This window comes from Anolis carolinensis, chromosome 2 (genome assembly GCF_035594765.1).
Source record: "Anolis carolinensis isolate JA03-04 chromosome 2, rAnoCar3.1.pri, whole genome shotgun sequence".
Taxonomy (NCBI): domain Eukaryota; kingdom Metazoa; phylum Chordata; class Lepidosauria; order Squamata; family Dactyloidae; genus Anolis; species Anolis carolinensis.
This window is the reverse complement of record NC_085842.1, coordinates 23,893,845-23,904,558: the sequence shown is the minus strand read 5'-3', so window position 1 is coordinate 23,904,558 and position 10,714 is coordinate 23,893,845. Positions and strand designations below refer to the sequence as shown.

The window sequence follows — 10,714 nt, the reverse complement described above, 5'->3', positions numbered from 1 at the left end:
CAATATATTATTTATTATTTTAAAGTAAATTGTATATTATATACTATATATATATATATATATATATATATATATATACACACACACACACACACACACACACACATATATATATATACAAAACTATATTATTAGCACTTTACTGAGGGGGGGGGGCTTCCAGCTGATGGGAAAATATACACATCAAAACAATAAAACTTTAATTAAAAAAAAAGAAAGGCAATGGGAGACCTCAGGAAAGTCACACTCTCTCAGCCTCAGAGGAAGGCAAGGGCAGACCTCCTCTGAACAAACCTTGCCAAAAATACCCCATGATAGGTCAGAAACAAATTGAGGCCTCGCGACAAGCAAATCTTTCATATTTGTTGCGTTATTTATTGACTTCAGTACAGATGGCCAGGAGGCTGGAGGAAGAGAGACATAGTGTAGCCTAGCCCACACAGAGTTAGGTCTCATGGATTAAAATTCCAGTACTTGAAATTATTGACTAAATATGAATTTGGGTCTTTTATTCCCGCTTTGCTGTTGTCATTGTTGCTGATATTTCCAGAAGGAATAAGTCCCTGATCCATCCATGGGTGATGGGGAAAGCCTTCATCACTCACACTCCAGACTCCCAGTCGGTTTTTGGCAAATATGTAAAGAGAGAGCAGAGGGATTTCTCAAGGAGAGGAAAGAGAATTAACAGCTCCAGATCTACGCATATAAAGCTCCTCTTGTGTCTCTGATTGTGTGAGTCTTTGGACATTGCTCTCCATCCTTAGGAAGAGAGCTCCAGTTGGCCTTCTGAGAACACAGAAAAGAACGGGAGGAGGGTCTCTCCTGAGAAAGAGTCTGTAGGGAATTCATAGATCAGGGCTGCTGAGTCTGCATCGTAAAAAGCCACCCGACCCCCTTCACAGTTCAGTGTCACTCGGACCCTCTTGGGTTTCTCACTCAGATTCAGAGTTGGGGACACACTGTTGTTGGAGTAGAACTTGTATTCACTCCTACGCTTTCCTACTCGCCAGATCCCAGCATCAGGGCCATTGGGAAAGGAGCCCTTTCTCTGCACAGACTTTCTGGCAACTCCCACAGACGATGCTTTCCCATCCTTCACAAGGACTTCCCAAAAATGCCTGCCTCCCCTGAATCCCTCCTGGCCCAGCACATAAAGATAATTAGTGAATCGCTCAGAATTGTCAGGAAGATTTTGCCACATCTTTCCGCACGTCACCCGTCTGCGATCTTCAGAGAGGATGAGCAGAGGATGGGCTGTGTCTGGATCCAGAGTCACATGTGCTGTTGGTGGTGGGAACAGATCAGTGGAGGAAGGAAGGAAGGAAGGAAGGAAGGAAGGAAGGAAGGAAGGAAGGAAGGAAGGAAGGAAGGAAGGAAGGAAGGAAGGAAGGAAGGAAGGAAGGAAGGACGGAAGGAAGGAGAGAGAGAAAGAAAGAAAGAAAGAAAGAAAGAAAGAAAGAAAGAAAGAAAGAAAGAAAGAAAGAAAGAAAGAAAGAAAGAAAATGTGTTGTCGAAGGCTTTCATGGCTGGGATCACAGAGTTGTGTTTTCTGGGCTGTATGACCATGTCCCGGAAGCATTCTCTCCTGATGTTTCACCCACATCTATGGCAGGCATCCTCAGAGGTTGATGTATATACCTCACAACCTGTGAGGATGCCTGCCATAGATGTGGGCGAAACGTCAGGAGAGAATACTTCTGGAACATGGCCATACGGGCCACAACAAACCAAAGAGAAAAGATAGATAGACAGATGTACATTGCTGGAGGGTTGAGCTTCCATCTTACATTCTTATAAAATGACAGGGAAATCTTCCCTCGTGCCCTGAAATCTAGACAGGTTCACCAATATGTCCCTCTCCTTCTTAAGATTAACATTTGAAAGTTTGGTGATTTGAGCTCTGGATTGTGATTCTGGTGACCTGGGATCAATTCCCAATTCAGCCATGAAACCTAACAACAACAACAACAACAACAACAACATTTTTTATTTAACCTGTTTGTTAATCACTGTGAGCAAAATGTGAGAACATTACTTTTGGGACAGCACAAGCCCTCCAGCTGTGATATTTGCAGGATACTGAACTTGGGAGACCCCAAAAACTGATGTTTCTAAACTCAGCACAGGACAGGGGGTCAAAAAGGTCTCTTTACCCCCACCTGGCCTTTTATAATAATACCACACTGTTCGCAGTGCTGAATGGAGGTAGGCTTATTTTTAGATTTAAAAGGGGTTAATGGGTGGGCAAAGTGCCGCACATGGCTTGTTATTGTGATTGGTGGATCATCCCACAGGCACCTTTTAAATACAAAATAACTTTTAGGAGGGCTTTCCCCCCAATTGGAGGCTTCCTGGGCTCCTCAGGATCAAAACAGGTTTTTGCAATTTTCTTTGAAAAGTATGATTTTTCTCCCAAGGTCCCTCAGGGTGCGAAATGCCAATACGCCCCCTTAGCCTTCCACTGTTGCTCTCGGCTTCGATTGTGGGGCATAGCAAGATGCAGGATTATTTCTAAGAGAGGAAAATCACCAGAGAAGCTCTGCTGTTCAAGAGAAAGTCTAAACTCATCAAGGGATGCATCTACACAGTTGAATTAATGCAGTTTACAACTACCATGGCTCAATGCTATGGAATCCTGGGAGTTGTGGTTTCAGAAGATGTTTAGCCTTCTGCTGATGCTTCACCAAAATAAAACTCCCTGTATTTCACAGCTTTAAGCCATGGCAGTTAAAGGGGTGTCAACCCACATTCATTCTACAGTGAAGATGTCACCTGAAAGAAAGGGAGAGGGTTTGTTTGTTTGATTTGCTTGGCTTTGCTGTATCTTGCAGGAGCATGCTTAAGGCTGAGTAAAGAGATTCAGGAGAGTCTAAAAAGAAATATAAATAGATCTAAATCAAGCCTGATTTCTCCCTAGAAGCCAAGAGGAGTAAACAAAGACAATTGTAATTTGAATCAGCATGACACCTTAGTGACAGAGTTGGACTAGGAGGGCTCTTGGAGACCAGGGTGCGAATCCTGCCTCTGCAATGGAAAGCCCTTGGGTGGCCTTGGGCAAGTCCCACTCTCTCAGCCTCAGAGGGAAGGCCATGGCAAACTCCTTCTGAAGAAAATCTTTCTTGTTTACCTTTTTGCTGATGAAGTCCAGATTCCAGAGAGTCTAAAGAAAGAAAGGAAAGAGAGAGACTGAGCAAGACATGGTGACTCTCAGGAATCGAGAGAAAACAACTCAAGACGGCCGAGATCCTTCACCCAAGAGATGAAGTGTAACTTCATTTGCACACAGTTATGCCTCATTTGGGAATGCTGGCATTGGTTGTCCAATGTGCATCACTGCATTGACACACAATGTATGGCCAGCCATGGAATACAGTCAATGCCTCCTGTGCCGCAATGTGCAGGTGCCATAGCAGTAGATCAGCGGAAACATTTCATGCATGGACAAAGGTGGCTGAGTGGAAGGGGCCACTCTTCCCTAGTCCACACTGGAAGGAGACAAAGGATGGGTTGCGGGAAAGACACCTCTGCCTCCTTCATCGCTCAGATATGTCTTGATGTATGAATTATGAAGGCTGCTATATAGATATGCCAGCCAACTCTCAGACTGAGATGAAGACCAGTAGATTTCATTATTCATGAACTGTTGACAATGCTTTTTCTAGGAATCACCAGGCTTTCCAGAATAAATCAGTGGTCAGCCAAAGAGTCATCCTACAGAGGACATCCATCCTGACCACTTAAGTCAGTTTCAAACTATAATTGGAGATTACCAGTTACCAGGAGATTATCTGGATGGTGACTGATTACTCAAATGACAGGATACAAATGCACATGGAATGCTTTCTTTTGCACACTTTAGTGGAAGTTTCTTGTTTAGCCACCGCGGTTGGAATCTCGCTTCAAACTGCACTAAATGCTCAGTGTAGATGGGAGCAAATTCGCACGAAAGGACCTAGAAATTCCTTCAGAGAACACCTCTCTAGGGATAACTAGGCCTCCAGCGTGACACCATGGCCAATGTCTGATAGAGGATGACCAAAGAGTCACACTGGACAAATGGGCTGAATGGTTTGGCTTCTGTGGACACAAAGGGATGAATCTTAACACACAATAAGGTTCTCTCAGGTGTTGACTGCTCCCCAGGTCACATTAGAAAAGGAATATCACTGGCTCCCTGTAACAGAGGGCCTGAGAAGCACTGGACTCGAGACCCAAACTGACAATTGTAAGATGATGTATGTAGGGCTGGATTCAAAGTGCTTGCCATAACATTTAGGGTGGATCTACACTACTATATATTTGAAATTATCAAAGAAGAGTTTCCTCACTACCATAGTCTACACTGCCATATAATCCAGTTCAAAGCAGATAATTTGTATTTTTATGGCAGTGTGAATAGAGCCTTAGTGCCTCTAAAAGGCTTGGGATCTTGAACAAGCTCTTCTCCCTATATACATATGCCTCTCCTTTGAGAACAATGTTATAACTCCCCGAAAATCCTTGCAGACAATCACCCTTACCTTTGAATGGCTTCATGATACCCTCCAGAAAGGGATTTATATCGCAGATGTCCAAGATATTCCATTTCAGAGAAGGAGGAAAAGCCACAGGGATCTCAAATTTCTCCTTTTCCTTATAACTGCAAAAAAGAGAGAGATAAATATCATGGGGTGCACCTTCTATAGAATTAATGCTGTTTGACACCACTTCAAATATTATGGCTTGATGCCTGCACTCGTCATTTTACAATACCTTTTGCTTTCTCTACGAAAAAGTGCTGATGCCTTATACGACTACAACTCCTATGATTCCATAGCACTGAGACATTACAGTTAAACTGCTATAATCCCATGGTATAGAGGCGGACCCACAAGATCACAGAGTTGGATGGGGTCTCATGGGCCATCATATCCAACACCACCATTGAACCCCAGACACCAATTTCTGCAAGAGGAGAGGGATGCACTTCACATGCAAATCCAAGTTTTATGGGAGATTAACTTACCCCTGTAAGACGCTTTTGATATCCTGTAAAAGAAGAGAAGAAAGAACTCAGGACAGGCCTTTGCATGGAGACTCTCTGCATGTTTCTGAAGATGTAGTGTTTCCAACCAACTGAAATGGCTGAAGTAAAGCTAGTCGGGTGAAACAGCCCTCCCTCCGCAAAGAGGGGTAGATTTACATAATGGGGCATCTACATCAGTGCCATGATTTTGCAAAAGGCCACACACTTCATAAATGCATGATGAAAGCAATGTTGGTGTGGTGAGGGGTCCCAGGCTGAGGTGAGTTTCAACTTCAGCCAATGCCCTGGTGCTGGATGGCAATAAGGACCAGAGTTGGATCCCTGCATGTTATTGCATGGGCCCCCATAATCCCCTATAGTTATCATTGACAGCAGATACATACCAGGTTGTGCACATTTGACATTGCCGTTTTTTTCACTTTGGCAGTTCATGGTCCAGTGACCATACATCTAAACACCCTTGTCAACCTGCCTTTCTTCACCACTGTTATTACTGCATTTTTGAATTTTATTTTTTGTGCAATTGAGAAATTTTTGCTTTGAGAAAAGGCAAATATAGCTATAAAATATAAATATAAAAAGGGGAAAGCAGACAGTTTGCTTCTAGCTTCTCAATTACTGGTTCGCTACTGGTAATTTTCAGGACTACAGACCAGTGCCACTCGCTTCCATCATCATGAAGTGCCTTGAAAATCTGGTCTATAGGCATATCACTTCTTGCCTTCCGCACACGTTGGACAAACATCAGTTTGCATATAGAGTCAACAGATCAACAGAGGATGCCTTAGCCATCATAGGCCATGCTCCTCTGACCCACCTGAAATGATGGGGAACTATTATCCAATTCATCCAATTCACCATGGAAAAAGAAAAGGAAGGAAAACTGCCATTTCTAGATGTTCTGGTCATCCGCAAACCCAATCAACAATTGGGTCACACAGTTTACAGAAAACCTACACACACAGATATATACCTTCATAAAAATTCCAACCATCACCCAAGTCAAAAAAGGAGCACAATCAAAGCCCTGGCAGACCGCGCACAAAGAATCTGCGAACCTCACCTCCTCCAAGGTGAACTAAATCACCTAAACTGGGCTCTACAGGCCAATGGAGACTCCACCACAGACATCAGAAGAGCTGCAAGGCCAAGAACAAGCCATGAGAGTCAAGACAAACATCCACCCAGAGGAAAGGTGTTCTTACCATACATCAAGGGAACCACTGACCGCATAGGCAAACTGATGAAGAAACACAACCTACAAACTATCTACAGACCCACAAAGAAAATCCAACAAATGCTACGGTCAACGAAAGACAAGAGGGATCCTCTCTCCTCTGCAGGAGTCTACCGGATACCATGCAGCTGTGGACAAATATATCACCAAATGCAGCACACAAGGATGAGTCAAAGAACATGAAAGGCACTGCAGACTCACTCAACCAGAGAAATCAGCCATAACAGAGCACCTGATGAACCAACCTGGACAAAGTATATTATTTGAGAACACAGAAATGCTGGACCACTCCAACAACTATCATGTCAGATTACACAGAGAAGTCATTGAAATTCACAAACATGTGGACAACTTCAACAGAAAGGAGGAAACCATGAAAATGAACAAAATCTGGCTACCAGTATTTAAAAAACTCAAAAATCAGAACAGTAAATAAGAAGCAACACTCTGAGACATGGGAACTAGGGGCAGTTAACAAAGAATGCCCCCAGGCAGAAAGTAGCTAGTAGATGTAGCCATTCAATGCAAATTAGGGTGATTAACTGGAACCTTTACGCTGGTCTCCAACTGATTATCTGACATAAGCTAGCGAGCAGATTGTTGGATAATCGGAACTGTCGAATAATAGGGAGGGTGGCAGAAGAAGGAGCCTCTTCCCCTGTTGCTGGAGAAAAGGCTCCTCCTCCTCTTTTCCCTCGGCAGGTTGACTCTGGAGGAAGAGGAGGAGGAGGAAGAGGACAAGCGGTGAGGGCAGTGTCCCCACTGCTCCTTTGCTTCCCGCCCGCCCATCCACGCTCATTGACTCACTCACCGGACCGGGTCCCGGCAGCAAGGGCAAAACCAGGACCTAGCCTGGTGAGTGAGTGAGTAAGCGAGAGTGAGGGTGGGCAACAAAGGCCCTCCCTCCCTTGCTCACTCACTCGCTGACCAGGCCGGTCCCGGCAGCAATGGCGGCAGTGGCATGAGACCCAGGACCTGGCCTGGTGAGTGAGCAAGAGAGCAGGGGGAAAAGGCTGCAATCACCTTTGCTGCGCTGGCCCAGAGGGGGTGAGCAAGCGAGGGAAGGTGTCCTGGGCATCGGATAATATAGTGTGTGGATAAGCGGAAGTCGGATAAGCGGGACTCTACTGTATGTGAGGATGCTTTTTGCAGACTTCAGTTTTGTGTTCAACACAATCCTCCCACATAGACTGGTGTCTAAACTTATGGATCTTGGAGTGTCATATTCACTCTGTTCCTGGATTATGGACTTTTTGCCTGGACGATCCCACCTTTGTGTACACTGAACCATGAGAAAGCTGAGGTGTCGCCGTCTCAGCCCCCCATGGGGACAATATGGGTCTTACCTGGAGGAGTTCACTTGCTGGCTGCTGATGTTTCTCCTCCATCTCTTGGATGAGTTTCGAGAGAGAGGAGAGTTCTTCGGAGAGTCTGGCCAGATGTTCATCCCCTTTGGCTGAAATCTCCTTCTCCACCTCTTCCATTTTTGCCAGCAGAATCTTCTCTTGTTCTTCTAGAAACTGGTACATGAGTCTGAATGCAGCCACAGCCTTATCCTTCTCTCTCTGGATTTTCCCCTAGAATAAAGGAAAGCAGGATCAGGAATGAGAGGCAAAAAGAAGCTGTATTTGTGTCTCTTCATACAAAAAATGTCAATATCCAGTAGAGAAAAGGTTTTACGAAGATTCAAAAGGGCCCTCCACTGGAATGGGCTTGGATCAATATTGGCTGTAGGCTATTAGGACTTTATAAATAGTAGATATTTTTAACAAAGTACTTTCCTCCCTGATTTTACAGAGTCACACACAAAGAAGCAATACCGATTGTCCAATAGGAATGTCACTTACAAGCACATCCTGGCTTTCCCGTGCTGCATCTGCTTTACAGGCAAGAATTTTCTCTCTCTCCTTCTTCAGAGTCTCCAGCAAATTCCCAATCTGATCCTGAAGAGAAAGACAATGTCCTTGTTCACTTCTTTTGTTCAATGTTTACAGTTTTTATAATAAAAACATCAAAAAATGCCTAGCAATACCATGTGCCCAATAAAGAAGTCTTAGGACCCTTCCACACAGCCATATAACCCAGTATATCCAGGCAGATAACCCACAATATCTGCTTTGAACTGGGTTATCTGAGTGCACACTGCCATATAATCCAGTTCAATGTAGATTTTATACAGTTGTGTGGAAGGGGCCTCAGTGGAAATGAGTGCAAATCAATTTCTGAAACAAAGTTGTCAGATATCAGGATCTGGACCAGACGATTCCATTTTTGTAGCATGGAATTTCTTCATTTTTCTTAGCTCAGCTGCAGGCAAGAAGAAAACAATAAAATGGGCTTCTTTGCTTATGTCAGTAGTAAAAGGAAGAACAAAGAGGTGATAGGGCCTCTGCGAGGAGAAGATGAGGTAATGCTAACAGGGGATATGGAAAAGGCAGATGTTGAAAAGCTGGAATGTGTCCAGAGGAGGGTGACTAAAATGATCAAGGGCCTGGAGAACAAGCCCTATGAGGAGCGGCTTAAAGAGCTGGGCATATTTAGCCTGCAGAAGAGAAGGCTGAGAGGAGACATGATGAGGGCTATGTATAAATATGTGAGGGAAAGTCATCGGGAGGCGGGAGCAAGCTTGTTTTCTGCTGCCCTGGAGACTAGGATGTGGAACAATGGCCTTAAACTACAGGAAAGGAGATTCCCCCTGAACATTAGGAAGAACTTCCTAACTATGAGAGCTGTTCAGCAGTGTTGACTCTCTGACCCGGGAAGCTCCAAGAAAGCAAATTCCACCATGGATCTATTCTTGCCATCAGATAGTCTTTCCTAACATTCAGACAGAATATCTTTTCCTGTAGCTTGATTCCATTGCCCCATCTTTTAAGATGTGTTTACAATTTGAATTAACATAATAGCAACAGCAACACTTTATTTGTACCCCGCCCTATCTTCCCTGGGGGACCCAAGGCGATTATAGTTTGACACCACCTTAGTTGCCAAGGCACAAGGCTATGGGATTCTGAGAGTTGTAGTTTGGCAAGGCCAACAATACTCTGGCAGTAAAAGCTGAAGCCATGTAGTGGTGTCAAACTGCATTAATCCTACAGTTTAGATCCCCCCCTCCCGTACCTGAAAACCTGAAGGCCTGGAGAAATATTTAATTACCAGCCACAGATCTCTATTGTGGAGTGGAGATGCATCACAGCACCTTGTCAGGAGTCCCTATTTTACCCCCTCCTACCTTGTACTCCTTTGATGCTTCATCCAGAGGGATCACTTTGTGGTTTTTGTGCTCCTTTGACCTGTCGCACACCACACAGATGGGGGCTTCGTGGTTCTTGCAGAAGAGCTTCAAGGGCTCCTGGTGCCTCTGGCAGACCCTCCCCTTCTCTTCCGCCTTCTGGCTCCCCAGTTCCTTGGCTATTTCCACCAGGTTTGCCAGCTGCCTATTTGGCCTGATGTCCCCTTCCTGCACTTTCTCCCTGCATTGTGGGCAGGAGGCCTCTTTCCCCTCCCAGCATTGATCCAGGCAGGATTGGCAGAAATGGTGCCCACAGGAGATGATCATCACAGGCTCCTTGAAATACTCTAAGCAGATGGGACAGGCCAATTCCAAGCACAGCTTCTTCATAGAGTCTCCAGAAGCCATGGCTGTTATTGCTGCTCCACTGCAGAGACAAGACAGAGTTAACAGTTTAACTTTCGTTTCTCAAACTTTCTCTTCCAGGAAAGCAGCTGTTGACTCCGCCTCTGCCCAACCTCTGGCGCTGCAGCCTCTGAGCTCTCCAAATGCCTCAGCCTTCGGGAATCTGGACATGCGACCCTTCCCTTTCTCTGCCTTCCTGGGCACCATGCAAAGTGTTCTCCAAGCATATAACTTCCTTGCTTAAAAAAGCTTCTTTGGCTACTGATGTTTTTCTAAGTACAATTAAAAGGGCTAGTTGTGACCTATAAGTAATCCTCATCAGCCACTCTCACTGTGCACAACGATGACAGTTTAGAGCGACACACATCCTCTGAGTTGAAGACTGTGTAGTGTAGCCCCATTTACTACCGTGACTCGTGTCTATAAAGTTAATCTTTTCCCCTCTCCGTTTGACCTTGCTGTTTCCCTATTCTTCTTTTGATCTCTCCTTTCCCTCAGTGTAACCCTCCGTCGATGACCCAAGTTCAAGACTATGTAGCATTGCCCCAGTTAATATGGTACTTAGTAGGCTGTCCTGTAATATTATTATTTCCTCTCTGTTGTGCTTTTGATTCCCATTCTGATTTATCTTCCCTACCTGTTGTATCTATTTGATGTATGTCCTATTTGTAATAGATACTCCCTAAATCAGTTTTGATTATTGCCCAGATATTATCCTATATTGGATCTTTAATGCCTGGATGATTGTTTAACATCTTAACTATGCCGATTTTACCATGTTTCCCTGAAAATAAGACATCCCCAGAAAATAAGA

At 44.5% G+C, this 10,714-nt stretch overlaps 1 protein-coding gene across 1 annotated transcript; it reads right to left on the bottom strand.

The window, feature by feature from the left end:
* Positions 1-352: 352 nt before the first annotated feature.
* On the bottom strand, positions 353-9,983 carry LOC100565302 (zinc finger protein RFP). The gene is made up of 7 exons (XM_062973624.1): positions 9,496-9,983; positions 8,111-8,206; positions 7,610-7,840; positions 5,006-5,028; positions 4,521-4,639; positions 3,128-3,160; positions 353-1,281 (listed from the first exon to the last, which is right to left on the bottom strand). Exons 1-7 carry the CDS (start codon positions 9,901-9,903, stop codon positions 761-763), a joined length of 1,431 nt encoding a protein of 476 aa, XP_062829694.1. The 5' UTR covers positions 9,904-9,983; the 3' UTR covers positions 353-760.
* Positions 9,984-10,714: the final 731 nt, after the last annotated feature.